Below are 21,334 nucleotides of genomic sequence, written 5' to 3'. Positions count from 1 at the left end.
TGGTGGGGATTACAAAAAGGCCGGGGACGGGACGGGGCCACGCAGCACACATGTTGCCCTCCCTGACATGAAAAGTGGCGGCAGCAGCAGTTGAAGTACAGACAGGCTGGGGAAGGGGGGGGGGCAGAATTCGACGATTGAGCCAGGATCTCCGCCAGGGCCAGCGTCCAGGGTAGGTGTGGTGGGGCTCTTGCTGAGGGCTCGCAGCCCAGGAGGGCCCCCTTGCCAAAAGCCCCCTGGAGTTCCTCCTCCTCTTCCTCATGGCAACCTGCTTGTCCGCCTGTCTTGCCGTCTGCTCCAGGCAACGGTGGAGGTGAGACGGAGAAGCCGCGGATGCCAGGGCCGCCAGGGCTCGCTCACGAGCAAGCATGCGGTAGCCAGGGTGGGGAAGAGGAGGAGGAGGAGGAGCAGCTGGTGACCGTGGCGGTGAGACGGGAGGGTCCCTGAGGGAGACGGGGGGTCGGGGGTCGTAGAGGGCGTTTGGCCCTCTGACCATTGGAGCTGGCAACTGGTCCCTGCAAGGCCCGCCAAGGTCTATAAGGCGTAACAGCGGAATCCATGGGCAACAATAAAACTGGGACTGCGAGAGGCCATACAAGGAGGGCGGAGCCTCACCTTCGTCTCAGCTGTGAGCACCTGGATGGAACAGGACACTGGACCTGATGGACGTAAACTTGATGTACTCAGGAACACGTTTTGGTGTGGGCCAAATACCTGAAGGAGTGCCTAGACCAGGGGGGAGGGTTGAACTTCTTTCAGGCCGGGGGCCAAATTCAGCCTCTGAGAAGTTCCTGGGGGCCGTATTGAAGAGGTGGGCGGGGCCAAAGGCAAAATAGGGGTGTGGCCCAAACCACCAAAGTAGCAGCCTGTTTTAGCTTTAAAGCTCTGATGGCCGGTAACTCAGCCTCAGGAGAAACGTTTCAATGCTTTTCAGAATAATGGGGGGGGGGGGGACTTCAAAAAAGCTGGGAAACCTCGAAACAATCAGTAGTGGGGAGAAGGGGGCGTGGCCAGGAAGGGGCGTGGCCATGGAAGGCCAGATCGAGACCCCAGGAAGGCTGGATTTGAAGCCCGGACCCAGGGTCCTCCACCCCTGCCTCCACCCATGACAACCTATTGAGGTTCTTAGCATCTAAGCAGCCTTCTCCAACCTTCTACAATTTCCATCAGCCCCAGCCAGCATGGCCAATGGCCAGGGATGATGGGGGGTTGCGGTCCAGAACATCTGGAGGGAGCCCGGCTGGGGTCACCTGGTGAGGCTGTTCTCCACGCACTACTTCCCTTAGAGCTACATCCATTGTCCAGGGCCTTCTCAGCAGTGGCACCTCAGTTGTGGAGTGTTCTACTCAAAGAGGTGTGCCTGGCACTGACATCTACCCTTTAGGCACCGGGCAACATTTTTATCTACCCAGGGACTTTAATAATGTCATTCTGTTTTGAGGTTTCATCTGCAGCTTTTATCTTTGGTCAGTGACTAGTTGAATCGCTTCTCTGCCTTGCACCCCATCCTGGAATCCAAATGCTGAGGGGTGGTAAGCGCATATTATAAAACGCAGAAGTGTCTTCCTACTTTCCTGAGTATTACCTGATCCAGCTGAGCGACCACGTCCCAGAGCAGGGAGTGCAAGGTGGACAGCTCCCGGCCCAGGTCGATGTACCCCTCGAAGCCCGCCGTGTTAGACAGCGTCTCCGGGTTGGAGATCTCCAAGAGGAACCGCTGCATGTTGGTCCATTCGTGCTCCAGGAACTGGTTCATGAAGGACATGTATTCTTCTTTGCTGCCAAACCTGTAATGGCAAGCGCAGGGGGAGTCTCGGGTGAACGGCTCTGTAGCCGTAGTAGCGCACTGTAGCCGTAGTAACGCACTGCTGGAGAGCCATCTCGGGGGTGGGTGGGGTGGGGGCTAAGAGCTAATTAGCCGGTGTGCTGATGTCCGACGGCCAAGACGCTTTTCCCTTCAAAGCCTGCATGAGTGGGAAGGTCAACATTCCTAGCGAGCGTTTGATGGCTCCCTCAAAGAAGGAGCGTTCATAGATTCCCATGGCCGCAGCATGCGCCGAAGCATGGGGAAGGCCGACCTGCCGGGCGGGGGGGGGGGGGCGGTGGCACAAAAGGGCGATAGGTTCTGCAAGCACACCCCAAATAACAACCCGCCCGTGATTCCACCAGCACCTCCGCCCAATGTGGGCTTGCAAAATGGGGTCAGGATTTGCAGGATGTGTGTGCTGAACCCATGAAGATATTCTGGTCCGTCTGGCCCAGTATGGTTGACAGTGTCTGGCAGCAACGGTGCTCTGGGCTTTGAGGCAGGAGTTTTTCCTGTCCTATCTGGGGAAGCTAGGTTTTGGAGTTGGGACCTTCTGCCTGCAATGCCTGCAATCTCCACCACTGAAGATTCTAGTCCCTATGATGTTAAACAAAGGGCTGAATTAAATTTGGGAAGCTGTGTTACACCGAGTCAGACCATTGGCTCATCTAACCCAGTATTGTCAACACTGGCTGGCAGCTGCAGCTCTCTGGGCTTTCAGGCAGGAGTTTTCCCAGCCCTCTGTGGAGATGCCAAGGATCGAACTTGGGGCCTTCTGGATGCAAGCAGGGGCTCTCCCACTGAGCCATGGCCCCCACCCCAACAGGAGTACGACAGTCAAAGGTATAATTTGGCTGTGGGGTTGGGGGGCGGTGGAGAGAGAGAGACAGAGAGAGTTGTGCAAGTCCCAGGGATGGGATGAGAGTATCTCTCTACTGTTGGCAGGAAAATGGGGGAAAGTGATGGGATTTCTGCGGAGGAGAACAGCCGGGAATGGGCCAAGGACAAAAATAGGTCTGGGAAATCCTCACACAGGACCGAGGGGCCGGATGGGGAGAGGCTGTGGGGCAGGAAGCCAGTGAAGAGGGAGGCAAAGAAAAGGAACAAGCACTGCACAGGGCCGGGCAGAGCTGCGAATAGGCCCGGTCCAGATAGGAAATGTAGGGCCCATTTCAAACTGCTCCTTAAGTCATTTTTAATCAGTTCTAAATGCATACGAACTAGAACGATTTATATATATATAAAGTAATGGCCAGCACTTTTATTCAAGATGTATACAAGACAGCCCTTCTTCACATCCAGAAATGCTTTACGTGCTTTTCTTTGGGCAGATTCATCATCAACAACGGAAAAATCAAGCAACTTTGCCCAGGGTGACTCGGAGTAGGCCCCCTCAAAACTGTAGGCCCTGCCAACTGGCCCCACTGCCTGCCCCCCTCTTCCCAGCCCTGGGGCTGTACAGCGTGGAGAGGGGCGGCGGAATGGCCTTGGCGGGGAGATTTGAAGTCCCTGAAGCCGAATTGCCTCCCAGAAGATGCCATTGCACGCCCTCCTCCTCCAGCTCGTGCACCCGGAGGCCCGGCAATGTCGCCCCGACCTTGGTGTGCTGCCCAACTTGAACGCTGCTTTGCTGGGGTGGAGGAGGGCCCGGCCGGCAGGGCGGGGGAACCGGCGGAGGTGGGCTGATTCCCTCCCGTCGTGTGACACGGCTGCGCCTCTCCTGCGCTCTGCCAGACCTTGCCTGAGGACGCGTTCGCCTGCAAACTCCCCTCCTGCATTTCAGACATCTCGCTGATGCTTGCTGCTTTTCCATTTTTATTTATTTATTTTTTTTTTTAGGATAAGCAGCTCAGAGCTTCCCTGCAAAAGCCAGTGAGAAGCTTTCTTGAAATCTCTCCCCCCTCCTTTGTTTCCCCCGAACCTCCGGGCTTAGTTTAGAAAACTGACAGCACGGCTGTTTTCGGAAGTGATCCTCTTGGTTTCAGGGGCTTTAAAAAATCATAACTGTGAGACGTGTGGGGGTGGGGGTGTAGGGGAAAAAGGACTCAAACTGAATTTTGGGTACACGGTGTTCTCTTGTTGGTTGATCCCATCACAACCAAAAGGTAACTATCAAAAATGCACCTGCTCACTTATTTCTAGGGCTGTGCACAGACCCCCCCCCTCCCCGATTCCCTTCAGAGGCCAATTTGGAGTTTCCAAGTTAGCTCCGATTCGACTCAGGCTGCTTCGGGCCTGGGCTGACCTGCTTCGGATCTGGATTTGAAGTGTGCTCCGGACACCCAGAGTGAGTTGGCCATTACGGGTTCCCGGGCGCCTACCAAGCTGCTGCTTCTGCCTGCCTGCAGGATTTACCTGACCCGTCTGGCAATTCCCCGTCCTCAAGAGAGCCGCCATGTTGAACGAAGATGGGGGCTCTATAGTTTCGTAGGGCTAAGGTTGCAAACTATGGGGGCCAGACAGGTCAGGTAATTCCCGCAAGCAGGCGGGGGCAGCAGGTCACCATCGATGTGAGTCGGGCTGAGGTGCCCCAAAGCACTTCGTAAAACCTTGACCCCATCTGGGCCCAATCTGCATTTAGACAAATCGGCCTGCTTCGATTCGGATTTGGGGTTTGAGCCTGACGCGGTGCAGAGCCCTGAAATCCTGCTATGAACTGAATGAATTTCCCCTACCCCTTTAAATGTCGCGACGCATTCATTCTGCCCTCCTATAAAGACGCTGATGCCCATTAGCTAAAGGTGCCCTTCAAATCTCCAGTTAAATATACCCCAGCTTAGAAGACTTGGGAAAGGCTTTTGGTTGGGACAAGAGAGTATATAGACCATTGAGCCGACAACCGAAGATGTGGATTTGCATGTACACCCCCATTGCATGCAGAAAAGATGGCAGCTCTTTCGAAATCAAGTAAGTTCATCGTCCTTAGTATTATAGAGTTCGAATTGAAATCTAAATAGTGCAAAGAGGCAGCTGGATACGATTTCTCTTCTTCACTGGCCTGCAGAACTCTTTTGCCCCTTTGGCTGACTGGCAGAATTGCAGATCGGTGGGACGCCGGCCCTAACGGATGCTGGCCAAAGGGCATGAGCCGTCCACACAGCCCCGGGTCCCGAGGCGGCGCCCCGACAAGACCGGCCCCGCGAGCGACAGGCTTACTTGGCAAAGTTGGCCAGGTTCTGGGTGACCTTGGCGATGAGGGTCAGCGTGCGGGCCGTACGGTCGTCGGGGTATTCCTGGAGCAGGTGGAAGAGGGACGGGGACATGATGGCCGGGCAGAGGAAGCGCAGGAAGAGGGAGGCGCTGATGAGGCGCTCGCTGATGTCGGGGCGGCCGCGGTTGCTGCATTCCTGGCGCCAGGAGGCAAAGACCTCCTTCAGCTCCCTCGGGAACACGCTGCAAAGACAAGCGAGGAACAAGGTAGGCAACTCAGGAGTTCACCTCCCCGCTGCCCCCGCGGGCGAGGATTCAGGTGGAAGATGGGTCCCGTCCGCCAGCACTGCACCTCCCATCATCCTCGGCCCACTCGCAGCGCTGGCCAGCATCCAATTGCACTCACAGCACACCGCCACTTGTGCCACAGGGCTTTGGCACTTTAAAAAAACAACCCCGGAAACGAGCAGAAAATGCCCGTCCTGGCTGGGGGATGACGGGAGGTGTAGTCCAACACATCTGGAGGGTATCAGGTTGGCAAAAGCTGCATTTAACAACGTTAAGTTTGTTTTTAATGGACCCCAGAATTGTTGTTTTTAAATGGATACTGTTGTTTTTATACTGTTTTTTGTGTTTTTGATGGTTTTAAAATTTTGTATACTTTTAATGTTTACCAATTGTTGTAAACCGCCCAGAGAGCTTCGGCTGTGGGGTGGTATATAAATGTAATAATATAAATAAATAAATAAATAAAATCATTGGGGAAATCTTGGCAAGGCAGCTTTGTTCAGGGATACATTGGGCTGCCTGGCAGGGTTGTTTGGAAGATGATCAAGATTATCTATCTAACTATTTATTGATATTCACAGGAGTGGCACCCAATTAAAGAAATCTCAGCCAGCAAGCCGAGTGAGTTTTATTTACCTGTGGTTTTCATTGGTACTTGTGTTAAGAATATATGTATGTGTACGTGTGTATGATGAGTGAATGATCAATGGGGTCCTATTTTAGCCAATTCCAGGGGCAGGCAAAGTGAGGCAGGGGGTATGGATGGGCCCTCTCTGGGCGCACATGCCAGGGTGGCCCACCCCTCCCAATTTTTTTATTTATTTTCAAATTCACACCTTTTCTTACAGCTAAGATTGCTGTGAAATAGGTTTTTTTGCTGGTGTTGTCGTTTAGTGAGCAGGGGCTCAGACCCCACCTCTGCTGTGCTCTCAGACTTTTGGGCAGGTTGCTTGCCATTTGCCACGCCTCCTGCAGCAGCCATTTTGTGCTGGTGCCCAAGACAATCCCTCAAACTGCCTCTGGATTCATCTAAACCAGCCTCCACCTGCCTGGTACTCTCCAATGTTTTAACGACAGCTGTATTGTCTGGGGGCTGATGGGAGCTGAAATCCAAAACATCTGGTGAGGGCCAGGCTGGGGAAAGACTGATCTAAGTGCACCTGTATCTAAATAATTCTCAGACAAGGAATGGAGTGATTCTTGGCGGCTTTGCTGCTGCCTCCCTGGCTTCTTCTTCCTGAGCGAGGAGCAGCGTCCCCGCATCCGTCGGCCGGCTCTCTCCACCATTTTCCCCTTGGGCGCATTTCCCAGGCTATTGTTAGGCTGACTCTGAGACAGTGCCACACATTTTTTAAAACAAACAGGCTCACCAGGCAGCATTACGTAGTAGCAGGTGCCTTACGGAGGCGCGGGTGTCCCCGGCACTGCAAACAGAACAGCAACCCCGTGCAGCCGCGCTCAGTCTTGAAAAGGAAATAGATGCACCCCGTACTTATTTTTCAGGACAGCTGGCAACTTCCTTGCAGCTCTGTGCCCCCTCGCCTTTCCTTAGACTATACCAGCTTTCCCCAACCTGCGGCATTCCGGATGTGTTGGACTAAAGCTCCCATGATCCACAGTTGCAGACTGTGGATCATGGGAGCTTTAGTCCAACACATCCGGAATGCCGCAGGTTGGGGGAAGGCTGCAATTTATCCACTGAGCAAGACACACACCCCTCTAATCTCTGGCCATGACCCTCCTTTAAATGAAACCACCGTAACTCCTGAGCGGGTACAGAGAAACCTTCCCCCACCTCTGTAACTCAGGCACTTCTCTTTTTAGAACTGCTCCACCCTCCCTTGACAGAGATGATTTTTTAAAAAGTCACAACTTTAAAAACGGAACAAAAACCTGAATTGCTTACAGGAATACAAGCGCAATGTTGCTCCGTGAAGGTAAACTCATCAGCTGGGTTTTCCCGGAGGAAAACTTTTGTCTTGGAGGAAATGAGAAGAGCCCGGCCTCTGTTTATGTAAAGAACTCGCCCCTCCCTCTCTGCCCTTGTTGGTTGCAGCAGGATTTACTGACCAGTAGGAGTTGATGATTTTGCAAAAGGCCAACTCGCAACACATCTTCAGGTTGCTCTGATGTTCGGGGAGGTCCGAGGACGAGCACTTGCTAGGGTCGACCTCGCAGTTTTCGTCCGACTCGTACAGCGCCTTGATAAACTCGCCTAGAAGCATCGAAAAACGAGGAAAAGAACACCTTGAGCGCTGGGGGCGCACGGCGATTCCGCGGGCGTCCGAAGCAAGGGCAAGACGCGCGCAGAGTTTCGCTTCCTGAGAGCCGCACCTTTACCTTTGTTTTTTGGTTTTAAAAAGCAAGTGACTGGCCCTCATGACTGCAGAGATACATTTGGAAGCGGGCGGACGACTCCTGCTTGTATCTCAGAAAACAGATACGGGGACGCTGAACATGAGAAAAGAGCAAAACAAGGAGCTCTTTCTTAGGATACCAACTTCTGCTCCTGCTCATGAGAGAGGGGAGAAGCCGGGTGGGTGGGAGGCACTAAATAGCTCAGCCCTGCAGGAAGACGGAGCGGCTGGATTATGTGTGGCGCCTTTTGCCTCCCAGTGAGAAGGCAACCAGGTGAGGTTATTTCTTCCAAACACAGAAAAGGGTCCGGGGGGGGGGGGGGGCGGGGGAAATTCTGTTGGGACTCCCATGAGCCAGGAGGTTTAACTCAGGGTCCCAGGGGGACTACGGTGGCCCCCTCCTGCAGCTCTGCCCATTCAAGCCACCACGTAAATAATGAAACTTCCCTGCCCTGCTAGATTTCTTCATACAAAGAATCCTACCCCCTGCAAAAGCATTCAACCAGTCTGCAATCAGAAGTGGTGCAATTCAGGTACGAGGATCACTACATGTGCCCTTCGTGTGCATTAAACTGACGTTGGGAAGTAGACCATTTAGAGATAGACTTCCTCTTCTCCTGGAAGCTCCATGCATCCTAAAAGATTTGTCCTCTGTGGGCCAGAGCTCATACGCTGGGTCTCCTCCCGTGTTTTTTGTCTTCGTATGAGGTGTTCTGGGGTGCTGGGCGCTAGGGGACAAACACACACCAGGGGAGCGTTGCCTTCGTGTCCCACGTGTGGTTTCCCCAGAGGCATGTGGTTAGCCACACCAGACGCCCCTTCGGGGTGCTCTCAGTGGGGGCGGGTGGCTCTGATGTCAGTGGGGCGGTGAATCCGAACCAGACAGAACTCTAAAGGAGCTCTCCAACGAGATGGGGCTGGAGGGGCCTGTGGTTGTTATTTGCCATTACAGTTAGGAAAGGAGCCTCCATGTCCAGAAGCAGTTTACCTTAAAGTACAAATCGCTAGGGTAATGCCTTCAACGCCTTGCTTGAGAGTGTTCTGGAGCTACCTGGTTCTATTTTTATTTATTATTATGTTTATATCACCCTTTGATTCCTCTTGCAAGGACCCCAACGGGGCCTCCCCAGTCCTTTTCCTCCTCTACCTTTTATCCTCACCACAACCCTGTGAGGTAGGTTAAGCTGAGAGTCAGTGACTGGCCCACAGTGCCTCAGTGAGTTCCTAGGGCCAAGTGGGGACTAGAACCTGGGTCTCCCAAATCCCAGTCCAATGCTCTAACCACTACACCACACTGGCTACAGGCTGGCTGGACAGACCTTCAGCCAGACCCAGCAGGGCTCTTCATATGTTCTTATGATAGCTCAGAATGGAACTTCCATATTCAGTGGTAGTTTATCTCTATTTATCTCTATTTACTGAGTTACCTACAAATAGGGAGGGCTGGTACCCTCCGCTCCTGGGCTTCCCAAAGCCATCAAAAGGGAAGCCGGGCTGTGGTCCTGACCCATGAAGGCACTTTTTAGGGTCAGCAGTACGCCGGCTTTTGGGATCCCCCCTTTGGGCGAGGAAGCGGCTCTCCGCCACCCTACCTAAGGCGTCTTGCAAGTACTTCTGCCCCACCAGCTTCAGGTACTCCTCAATGGCTTTCGTGGCGAGGGTGTTCTCCCGGAAAATCAGGTGCTCGTTCTCCCCGCAGCGGTCCACCTCGGACATCATGAGGTCGGTCAAGAAATCCTGGAGGAGGAAGAGGAGGAGGAGATTGCAGTGAGCAGTGGGCGTCATGAGACCTTTCGACGGCAAGTGGGGAGAAACTCAGACCTGGGGACACATCCTGCAAGCAGTGGAGGCTGGTGGCTCCGATGTCAGTGGGGCTGTCAATCCGTTCCGGGTTTCTGTCAGAACCATCCAGAACTCTAAAGGAGGGATTGAAAAACCTCGAAGAGCTCCTTTAGCGTTCCGAATGAAACCTGGAACGGCTTCACCGCCCCACTGACATAGGAGCCACCACCCTCCACTGCCTGGAAGGCCACTCCCCCTTTCCCTGGGCCCGCCTCCTGCCCCCCAACCACAGATGGAGTAGTTTCCCAGGTGCGGTTTCTGTTCTCGTCCACTTATTCCTGGGGATTTATGTTCCATGGCAGCTTTTACCCCTAGATGTATCGGACTCCAGTTCCCATGAGCCCCAGAAAACATAGCCAATGGTCTGGGATGGTGGGAATTTAGTCCAAAACATCTGGAGGACATCAGGGTTGGGTAGACTCTTCCCCCTGAACTCAAACAGCTGCATGTCAGGCAGAAATTCAACTGATGAAGCTGCACCCCCATGCTGGGAAACACACACCTGTTGGATATCTGCCCACCATGTAGCTTTTAAATGCCCCAGGCCTTGCAAGGACGGTGGACCCTCAAGGACTAAGCCATCTTGTGGGGGAGGAAGTTAAGTAATGACCCGAACTGTCAGAAATGATGAATTCACCGAAAGTTAACACCAGGGCGAAATAAAACAGAGGAACATATTGGCAATTAAATCAGCTAAGGAACTCCATAGAAAGATGGCATTTGACCAGCCCCCCCCCCCAAAAAAAACCCCACATCTTGGCCTGTGGAATGGTGGAATCCTGCCACATATTTGAAGCATTACATTACTGGGACAGCCGCAGAGAAGAGAGAGAATCGTGGGGATTACGACGACGACTTGTTTTCATGAAAACATCATCCTGTTCCAGAAGCCCCTGAGCCAAATCACAGAGAGGCCTAGGCAAATACAATACACACCCAGTTCCGTATTTCTCGGCCTCTGAAGCATGGCTCCCTTTGCCGAGACCGAGGGGTGTTGACTTCATGCAAATAGTTGTGAGAAGAGTGCAGAGACTGGTGCAATGGTTTCCAGTATCTCAAAGGCCCAGAGGCCTCCCTTGCAGTGGGGGAAGGCAGAGACATTCCCCACCGCAGATCTTGGGGGAAAGGGAATTTGACGGAGGGCCGCTCCTATAGTTGCAGGCAGAAAGAGCCATGTGAGGAGGGGCACTATGACAGAATGTGAACCGCCCAGAGAACTTCGGCTATGGGGTGGTATACAAATGCAATAAATAAAACAGAATACAAGTGAGAACTGCAACAAAATGTTGCAGCATAAACCAAGGCTCTCATTTAGGACATCCATACCTCCCCGCTGCATTCCCCCCCACACACTCTATTCCTCATTGTGCTGTTTTGGTTTGCTGCTGCTGTTGTTTTCTTTTTAAAGATTTTGTGTGTGTGCTGCTGCCAGCCATACAACCCCAGGATTTCTCAGTGGCTCCCGTTTTGACTATGATCCTGTCGGCACTCGCTGCCCGAGCTTGCTATTAAAAGGAATGAGATTTGCCGGCTTGATTGAGGGGCGTTCTACATTTCTTCCTCACCCAGGCACGCACACACGCACACTTAATGCACATCCAAGAAATGGATCTCTGGAAGAACCTTCCTTGGTTCACCGTCAGTCCCGTTTCCTTGGGAGGCAGGACCGCAAAGCTTAGGACGGCACTCCCACACGTCCAGAAGTCCAGCAGCAAAGTCCTAGTTCTCGGAATCACGCCAGTAATAAAAGCGTTCCGACACATGACGTCAATTCAGAGGAAGAATCTGCCATAAGAGGATCTCGGCAGCACTGTCCTTTAACCAGCTTTGTCTCTCTCTCTCTCTCTCTCTCTCTCTCTCTCTCTCTCTCTCTCTCTCTCTCTCTCTCTCTCTCTTTCCCACCCCAGGCCAACAACCTCTCCATCCAACAAGACCAGCCAAGCCCCGGGTTCGAGGAGAAGCTGTAAAACTCAATGTTCCCAAGATAATTAGTATGTTGGGAAAGTGACAAGAGTGGCTCGCAAGGCAGAGCCAAGGTCGGACGTCGCTAATTAAGAATCAGCGCCTTTCGTCAGGCCGCGACGGCGATCGGAATTGAAATGTACACGGGGCGGCGGAGAGAACAGGGAGGCGACGGAGTCCCAGAGACTGTGGCTGAAGGGGCTAAAAAGCAGCGTGCCGCCTAGTCAGAATGCGGAGACTTGCTTGGGGAAAAAGCCCTCTTCCTCGGGAGGAGTCTGTGCTCCTTCTCACCCGAAATTGGTAGGATATTTGCAATGGTTAGAGGGTTGCGAAAGAACAGCACACTCGTGTGAAGAAAAATAATGCCCCTCAAACTGAACCCGTTCCTTTTTGTGCTTTCAGGAGGAGGTGTGCCCTTTGCTAGCTCTCATGCTGCCTGCATGCTCAACATCTCCCCGTTTCTAGGGTCCCTCTCTTTCTAGCTTGCCTGGTGAAACTACACCGGTCTCCAGCGGCCGCGTGAAGTTTTTAATTCCAGCCAAACTGACAACCTTCCCTTCCCTGGAAGAAGCTGCATGGCAAATACTACAACACTATTGTAGTATTTGCCAATACTATTGTAGTATTTGCCAGCAATACCACAAACGAGAAGGATCTTGGAATTGTTGTAGATCACAAGCTGAATATGAGCCAACAGTGCGATATGGCTGCAAGAAAGGCAAATGCTATTTTGGGCTGCATTAATGGAAGTATAGCTTCCAAATCACGTGACGTACTGGTTCCTCTCTATTTGGCCCTGGTTAGGCCTCATCTAGAGTATTGCGTCCAGTTCTGGGCTCCACAATTCAAGAAGGACGCAGACAAGCTGGAGCGTGTTCAGAGGAGGGCAACCAGGATGATCAGGGGTCTGGAAACAAAGCCCTATGAAGAGAGACTGAGAGAACTGGGCATGTTTAGCCTGAAGAAGCGAAGTTTGAGGGGAGACATGATAGCACTCTTCAAATACTTAAAAGGTTGTCCCACAGAGGAGGGCCAGGATCTCTTCTCAATCCTCCCAGAGTGCAGGACACGGAATAACGGGCTCAAGTTAAAGGAAGCCAGATTCCAGCTGGACATCAGGAAAAACTTCCTGACTGTTAGAGCAGTACAACAATGGAATCAGTTACCTAGGGAGGTTGTGGGCTCTCCCACACTAGAGGCCTTCAAGAGGCAGCTGGACAACCATCTGTCAGGGATGCTTTAGGGTGGATTCCTGCATTGAGCAGGGGGTTGGACTCGATGGCCTTGTAGGCCCCTTGCAACTCTGCTATTCTATGATTTTATGAAACAAGCCAAGAGTTACCAACAGTCACTGCTGAACTTTGCAACTAAGAATCTAATGCCTGAATTTGCTTCCTCCCCCCTCCTCCCTCCCAGTCCCCTTTCCTTTCGTGTCATTTTTTTTAAGATTGCAAGGCTGTGGGCAGGGACTGTCTTAAGAAATATTTTTGTTAGTCGCCTTGAGAGCCTTTTTGGCTAAAGGGCGGGATAAAAATGCTAAAATAAATAACTATAATAAATAAGAGTTTTGCTCCCCTTTGCAGCTGGAATGGGGCTGGCTTGGCCAATTGGCGTCAGCGTGAGCACGCAGAGGCTCAGTTTATCTGCCCCCCTTTCAAGGGGCTCTTCAATCCGATTTTCTTCCTCCCTTTGGTCAGGGAGGGGTGGGGATGAGTAGCTGCTAAACAATATGGGTTTTGTTTTGTTTTAAATTCCAAGCCACCGGTACGGAGAGACAGTTCCAGAAGGGGGGGGAAGAGGTGGGGGCATTTCGCAAGCCACCTTTGCTGCATTCAGTTGAAAACATCCTTTTCCCCTGCATGGTTCACCTCTGTGAGGTGGGGGCCAATTCTGCAATATTGCAGCAGGATCCGGCTGTACACACAGCGGATTGGTTCTCTCTCGCTCCGTGCCACCAAGAAACCTCCCCCTTCACGATTTTCCCAGCACCGTTTTGCACTGAATTCCCCCCATCCTAAAACAAATCAAACAAAAAAACCCAATAAGGTGATAAATACAGGAACCTTCAGGTGGTGCTTTAAAATGTAACGGTAGTTCAACACTAATAATTATTTAGTGGTTTGTTTGTATTTTCTTTAAAAAAGAAAAGGCAGCCCACCAGCAGCCTGGGAGGGCCACACCAGTGTTGGAATTGCTAGGCTGCACGTGGGGATTTAGGCAAGAAAGCCACGCTCAGCGCCTGCCTTAATATTATTCAACTGCCTTAAAAAAAAATAACCGCAGCAGGAAGGCAGGGAATACAACTCTCAAAGAAATAGGATAATATTACAGAGATTACTTTGGACATCACCCAAAGTCTATTTGTGGGCAAATGCTCTGAGACTTTGAGGTCCGCACCATGTTCTCCTCACGCTGCTGTGTGGCTGGCCGGCCATTCACTCTCTCTCTCTCTCACACACACACACACACACACACAGCTGCAAATCCAAAGAAAGAGAACGCCATCTCTGGTCTTCGCTGCAGGGTTTTATTTGGAAAATTGTCTCGATTGGTAAAGATCGGATGCAATCCCAAAACTGGATTAAAAGAAACCCCTTGAAGTCAGCAGAACAGATAAAACTAGGGATGTAGAAGAATTTCATTTTTGCAAGTGCGCCTTGTTCAAAGCCCTGAACACAAGCATGAGCAAAAATCCCCCGCAATGTCTTCAAACTGCTCGGGTGTCGATTTGCGCAAATTTCTGAGCTTGGTTTTGCGCAAATTTCCTAATTTGCACAAATTTCCCTCTATGGATGGAAAGCCCTGTTTTAGTCTATGGGTGAAAGTTGTGTGAATTTGGGGAAATATGTGCAAATTTCTCATACGATCACTGCTCGAATTGCACAATTTTCCTATTTGCGCAGAGCAAGCAGCGATCGCCAATGCAAACAGGAATTGGGCACCAGCACGCAGTGAGGCGGCGTTCAGAGAATCCTAGCCTTTTTGAACATCGCTCATCCACTCATCCCTAGGTGAAACTATAATCAAGGGCAGCAGCCTGCATTGCATGAGGAAAGGCCTGGGCAAAATGGCATCAGCGGTTGGGCTGTGCCCAGTGGCCTCACTGCATGGGGAGAGCATTCCACAGATATAGGGGGCCACAGCCAAGAAGGTCCTGTCCTCGTTAACCTCTTGGACAAGGGGCAGAATGAGAACTGCTAAGGCTGAGATGATGGGTGTGTGTGTGTGTTTCAGGAACCCGGGCCTGTCGAGCCATTGAACAAGGGCGGGGAACCAGTCCCAGACATTGTGGGACTAAATCTCCCATCATCCCTGAGCACTGGCCATGTGGGATGGGGCAGATGGGAGCTGGAGTTCAACATCATCCGGAGGGGATGCATGTCCCCTACCTTTACCATGGAAGGTTTTGACAGGTATTCATCAGCACGTTGAATGGTGCCCACGTCGTGTGAAACAATGAAGTGTCTCCTTCTCATGAACGAGCTGGATTTTTCCATGCAAGCACCGCTTGCTCCCCTCTGCATCTGCCAGCAGGCGGACATCATCATCGGGGGGTCCCGCTTTGGGGACTCCCGCGTTCAGAGGTTAGGGGGGCGGCAACCAAGCTGGTGCCTTCTCCCCGGTGGCAGCCGAACTACAAGATGGGTGCCGGTTGAGAGAAAGGGCGTGGGGGGGGGGGGCTGGGGAAGGGGCGTGGCCTTTGGGGGGCGTGGCCTTTGGGGGGAACCCAGGGAGCCAAATTGAGCCCCGCGGGCTGTTCTACCCCTTCATTTGCTTCCCAAGGCCAGGGAAAGGCTGCCGGAGGCTCCCAAGCTCGGAGGTGGAGGCTCTCCGGACGCCGTTCTTAACGTTTGCCTTTGACTCTCCTGCCAATCTGTTGCTTTATGGTTGGACTTTTTTTAAAAAAACTGCTGTTTTGGTTGTTGACGTTGTTTCCCCCCACCTAAATATATTGCGGGCTGCGTTTTAAAGGGATCATTTTAATTCCCGTTGTTAGCTAGCCTGCCAAAGGGCGGGACGGAGATGTTTCAAAGAGATTTAATTTTTCAAAGCGACATTTCGGGGTGGACAAAGCCACAGCCAAATTCTGTTCCGAAGCAAAACAAGAAAAAGGAAAAAACACACACACAAACCTACGCCCACTCCACCCCCCTGGAGAATGCAGCAAGCTGTGCAGGGGTGAGGGAGGGGAGACCGGTGGCGGACACCTTCCTAGTCCCAACGGCAGCCCTCGGGGGGCTTAAACGGATCTGCAAAGTTGGCAGATTTTATGAGTAGCGGGGCCATTAGTGCTGGAATGGGTTATTAGCACTTAAAGTGGCAGAACGTTTTGCTTGCATTCGCTGCGGCAGCCGCAGGTTCAATCTCTGAAGAGATGACCAGAGTCTCGATGAAGGCAGGATGGTGACTTGCCCTGCCCTCCCGCCCACTCCCCGGCACCCTTTCCCATCCTTTTATTCACCCAGTTTTGGCAGATAAATATCCTAGCAAACAAGGAGGCTGGTGGTTCCAATGTTAATGGGGCGATGAATCAGCTCCGGTGTCAACAGGGCGATGAACTTGCTTCAGGTTCCAGTGAGAACCAGTCCGAGTTGGCGTCTGCACCATGGACAGCTCCTTTAGAGTTCTGAGATTGTTTCGGACTAAAACCTGGAGTGGATTCACTGCCCCATTGACATTAGAGCCACCAGCCTCCACTGTAGGAAACATCAATAGCCTCTCAGAATGGGACCCGGCCTGGGCTGGAATGGTACATGGCAAGGGCCGAAAGCATGGGCTGGGGCACGCTGGCGCCCAGTGTACCACTTAGGCGGCACGTACACTTCCCAAAGTTTGGAAAGGTTCTGCTGCCGTCCCCCCCCCCCCGCCAAACCCAACTGCTATCCAGGGGTGTAGTGGAACCAGGCTCCACAGGGACACATCACTAGGACTCTTTGATTAACAGGGACTTTGACATCACCTGCCAGGCCCCTCAGGCTTCCGCGTCCCCCCTGAGCTTAGCTCCAACCCTCATAGAGGCTGATGGGTGTGTTTTTCCCCCTGTACTTATGCAAAGTATGTGGGGGCGGCCTCATCTCGAATGGGCAAGGAAGCCCCACTCGCTCTGCAAGAGAGCTGCTCCTGGTGGAGCTGAAAGTAGTAGAACCGGTACCTTGATATGGATCAATAGGGCTGCCTGAAGCTTTGGACTCTCCTTGGGGGTGCGGAGGCCATGGAGACAATCAGATGGAGCCTTCAAAATTGACCACTGCTGCTATCCTGTCACTGTGTAGCTATCCATGGGTCTTTTGAATTGGTTGAATTGGGCTTCTAAAGCCATCTAAGCCCAGGCTTCTCACCTCACAGTGTGGCAAGCGAGTTCTGTACATAAATGGGAATCATAGAATCGTGGACTTGGAAGGGGCCTAGAAGGCCATCGAGTCCAACCCCCTGCTCAATGCAGGAATCCACCCTAAAGCATCCCTGACAGATGGTTGTCCAGCTGCCTCTTGAAGGCCTCTAGTGTGGGAGAGCCCACAACCTCCCTAGGTAACTGGTTCCATTGTCATACTGCTCTAACAGTCAGGAGGTTTTTCCTGATGTCCAGCTGGAACCTGGCTTCCTGTAACTTGAGCCCGTTATTCCGTGTCCTGTACTCTGGGAGGATCGAGAAGAGATCCTGGCCCTCCTCTGTGTGACAACCTTTTAAGTCCTTGAAGAGTGCTCTCATGTCTCCCCTCAGAAGAAGTCCTTTGTCTCATCTGCCCAGGATCTGTCGCGCCCATCCATTTTGGTAGTTGAGTTCCAGCGTGATAAGCAAGGAAGCTCTATGGCTTCATAGGGGCAGGGAGGGTAGAAGTTCTGGCTTGGGGATGTTGGGGGGCAGCAGGGTCCACCCCCTCCCAGCCCAGGCAGCGTTCTTTGGGGTTCTCCTTTGCTTGGAGCTTTTCAAGCAGAGGCTGGGCGGCCACCCAGGGATACTGTAGGACATCCGTTGCTGGGAAATCCAGTTCTGTTTTTTGATTTGATGGAGTTCTGCAGCATGAACGACTCACTTTGCATTTGTGAGAAGAGCTGCAGCATTTCCCCTGAACTCTGGCAACTGCTTTTGCATATTTTCTGCAGGTTCTGCAATTTGTGCAAATTTCTGCACCATTCGTGCACATTTCTAACCAGTGTACGCAAATGACGGCCGAATCTGCGCAAAACTGCGGGGTGGAAAAGTGCCAAGCGCCTGGAAAAATCCGCCCACTGGCTGCTGCAGGAATCAAAATGACATCCAGGAGGCCAAACCGAAGAAAAACCGCTGAACGCCACTCTGAAAAGATGCTTCTCCTACAACCCTAGCTGTAGCGACATCCTGCACTGCAGAACCTGCCGCGAGCAGGGGGCTGGATGAAGGCCGCCATGATGGGAAATGCCGTCCAATACCTCTGGAGGGCGCTGTGTCGGGGCAGGGTGCCCTTCACCGCAGACTCCTGCTCTCCGGGCTGGCAAATGCAAAACCTCAACGGTGGAGATGATAATCGAAAAAAGAGAAGCCGGGCGAAGCCAGGCACAAGCTCGCTCGCCCACCCGTTGTCGCCAGTGACCGACGATGAGCAAATTGACTTTGAAATAATACGTGTGTCCCCCCGCCGGCAATCTCCATTAATAGGATTGACCTGACCTTAAGCGGCTTTTACTGATAAAGGTAATGAGATTAGAGCGTATTTCAAAGATCACCCCGGAGCCCCGTGGGCGGGGAGGGGCGCCCCCTCTGTGCTTGGGGGAGGGAGGGCGGGTCATTGTCGGCTGAAGCAGGTTGTAAGCGGCTCTGCGGTGAGCAGCCGTCCAGCTGTTGCCCTGTCGCCATCGCCTCCCCGCCACCCCCCACCCCCGGGACTGGATGTCAATAGGAGATGTATCGTGCGTCTTTTCCATTGGTCCGTCCACTTGGAGAGCAACTGCCTCTCATCCGGTGCCTGCAGAGGCACCGATCCTGAAGTCGAGTGACTTGGGAAGCATTCACAAACCTACGTGCTGCAGAAAAAAAGAAAAAACCCTCCAGTGTGCTGTGACAAATCACATCAATCATTAACCAATGTAGAAGCGTGTACCTGCCGCACCTCTGGATGGGCCACTGCTCCGGGTTGCCCTTCTGCCCACTGGGGGGGGGGGCATGCATGCTCTGGGCTGAATGATGAAGAAGAAACCATGGCGTAAGTGGGAGGGAGGGGAGGCAGGTTAGGTGAGAAGACCAGCTCTACTGGATCAGACTATGACTGTCTCACATTCCGCTTCCCACAGGGACCAACCACCAGTGGTGTAGTGGAGGCAGCACTCACAGGGATGCAGCCCACCACTTTTTTATTAGCAGGGTCTCTGACCTCAGACTTCCCCGCTGCCTCCCAGCTTAGCTGCAATTCTCACAATAGCTGGCGGGAAATGGGTTTTCCCAACGATACTACGTTCCCTGTTGTAAGCCAAAGTATTTTGGTCTTGACTGGGCAATGAAGACGCATTCACTTTGCAGAAGAGCGGCTTCCAGTGGAGATGAAAATGGCTAGAAATGGGTCATTGGCGTGGATCAACGTGGCAGCTTGAATTTTTGGACTCTCCTTGGGTGTGTGGCTGTGGGGACAGTCATGATGAGCACCTGCACCCCAAAATTCACCAGCACTGCATGAGCTGCAACTTGTTCTCTGTTGCTCCCAAGGACAGGACTCGAATCGATGGGTGGGGATTGCAGGGAAGCGGATTTTGCCTAAACATTAGGAGAAACATCGTAACAGTGAGGGCTGTTTGACAGCGTGATGGGCCGGGTTTCCCTGCTCTCCTTCACATGAGTTGTTTAAGCAGAGGTTGGCTGGACATCTGTCTGGAATGCCGTAGCTTCCTCCTGCATTAAAGTGTGTGGGGGGGTTGGACTAGGTGACCTCTTCGGCTCCCTTTCAGCCCTGCAATTCTACAATGTCCCTGGAAGAAACCCACAAACGGAGCACAAAAGCCCGACCCCACTGTACATCCCCAGACCCTGGTATTAGGACGATCTTTCCCTCTGAAGGTGGAGATTGACACGCACACAAGTGGTGTTGATGTTCAGAACCGACGTACCTATGATGGCGAGGACCTGCAACAGAGGAGGGAAGTTGTCTTTGCGTCCTATTTTTGGGCTTCCCAGAGGCATCTGTCTGTCCCCTGTGAGAAGCAGGATGTGGGACGGATCAATCTTTGGTTTAGCTGTGATTCCTTACTAGCCATGATGGTTAGGAGCGAATCTACCACGTTCAGAGCTCGCCAGAGGCAACTATTTGACCACTGGACTAGATGGGACCACTTTCTGACCCTGCACTCATGTCTCAAGCAGAGGCCTGGGAAACAGCAAAAGAAAGAGAGAGGGGGGGGGAAGCAAAGAGGCAGAAGGGCTGCAATCGCCCCGCAACGTCCCAGAGGACAGAGGCCACGCAAACGACATTTTTGCGCTGGGAACGCTTCACTGCTCCTTGAATACAAACGGCTGGTAAGAGACGGAACGGCTCTAACGGGGATGCTCAGAAAAATGCCTCCTCGTTTGTGTACAAGATCAGGCAACGCCGGGAAGCGGAAGGCGTAGAGGGCAGCGGGGGGGGGGGGGGATGCACACTTATCTCTGGAGCTGCCACTCACCCTCTTCAAAGGAGGTAATTACCGCCAAGAGCAGGGGAGGGCTCATTGCTGCGCGTGTGCTCGTAAAATTGATTAAAGTCATAATTAGCTGGACTAACGGCTCTTATAAGAAATATGATCAGATAGCTTGTCTCTCTGGGTGGACAGGGGTGGGTGGGGGCAGGGAGGAAGCCACGCAGCGGCTGTGACTCGCGCAGGCTAGCGAAGCGGCGGCTCGAGTCCCGAGATCGCAAAGTGGTGGTCGGCGTGCTCAGGACCCGTGGTGCCGTGTCTGCGCTGGAGTGACCACAGCTCTCCACCGCTATCGGCACTCCTGAGAAACCCCCGGGGTAATTCCGTGGAGCTGTGGATGCCGGGAGCGAAGGCCCCGAGCCACGCATTTGTCGCTTCACCCCAACAACTACCCCCTGCTGCGTCCCCTCCCTGATCCACACATGCAGAACATGCTTTGGAAGACCTACATTGCTTTGCACGCCTGACCTCCATAATCTTTGACGACAGCCCTGAACAGAAAGCCTAGGACGGTTGTACTCTCAGCACATCACCCGGGTAAAAACAGCTGAGGGGGGTTTGCGGGACACGGCCACTTTGCAGAGCTGAAAAGCTGGGCCTGCTCCTAGGAATGGACGGATCAGTCCCCTTCAGATTGGCACAGTCCCTTCATTTTTCCAACCTTAAGTTCCTTTCATTCCGTTTCCACACCAGCCTCCGAGTTTCTTTTTTACAACGCCCGGTGAAAATTGGTACACGGTTCCGCCTGCATTTCTCCCAACAGCTGCATGTTTGTACAGAATCTTGCCTAATGAAATACGCAAGCAATTTCCCCAATGTAATGTGTTGATGTACTTTATTTTCACCAGTATATTCATTTCTGTGGGCATTTCTCCCCCAATACACACATTTATTTATTTATTGCATTTCTACACCGCCCAATAGCCGAAGCTGTCTTGGGGAACACCTTTTTTTTGACTGAAGAACTGCATTGCAAAATCTAGAAAAGGGCTGATATCGAGGTATAATTTGCATTTTGGACCGCGTGCTGGGTCGGGAAACGAGAATTTGGTTTGTTTCCATTAGAATGCGAACCGAACAATATCTCTTCTCCCTTCTTCCCTGTCCTCAGACATGTGGCCCCTGCCTTGGGAACAAGCTGTAGATCTGGTCGCAAACTCAACCACAAGCCCTAGGGCAGGCCATGCAATTCCTAGTTTCAGCCTCCCGTCTCCGATAAAGCGATAATCACACCAGCCTACCTCGCAAGACTGTTGGAAGGACTGCTGAGACAACGTGCAGGAAGTGT

At 52.5% G+C, this 21,334-nt stretch overlaps 1 protein-coding gene across 5 annotated transcripts in view; it reads right to left on the bottom strand.

Annotated features, from left to right (window-relative positions):
* DAB2IP (DAB2 interacting protein) overlaps window positions 1-21,334 on the bottom strand; it is a 91,461-nt gene that overhangs the window by 14,186 nt on the left and 55,941 nt on the right. For all 5 annotated transcript variants that reach the window (XM_063144500.1, XM_063144502.1, XM_063144501.1 and 2 more), the window contains 4 exons: window positions 9,195-9,339; window positions 7,316-7,460; window positions 4,964-5,200; window positions 1,586-1,787 (listed from right to left, as the gene is read on the bottom strand). In XM_063144500.1, the coding sequence (XP_063000570.1) occupies window positions 1,586-1,787; window positions 4,964-5,200; window positions 7,316-7,460; window positions 9,195-9,339 (729 nt within the window). The remainder of the gene's footprint in view (window positions 1-1,585; window positions 1,788-4,963; window positions 5,201-7,315; window positions 7,461-9,194; window positions 9,340-21,334) is intronic.

The sequence above is a fragment of the Elgaria multicarinata genome, chromosome 19, assembly GCF_023053635.1.
Source record: "Elgaria multicarinata webbii isolate HBS135686 ecotype San Diego chromosome 19, rElgMul1.1.pri, whole genome shotgun sequence".
In the NCBI taxonomy this organism is placed as follows: domain Eukaryota; kingdom Metazoa; phylum Chordata; class Lepidosauria; order Squamata; family Anguidae; genus Elgaria; species Elgaria multicarinata.
This window is presented reverse-complemented; position numbering and strand designations above follow the sequence as displayed.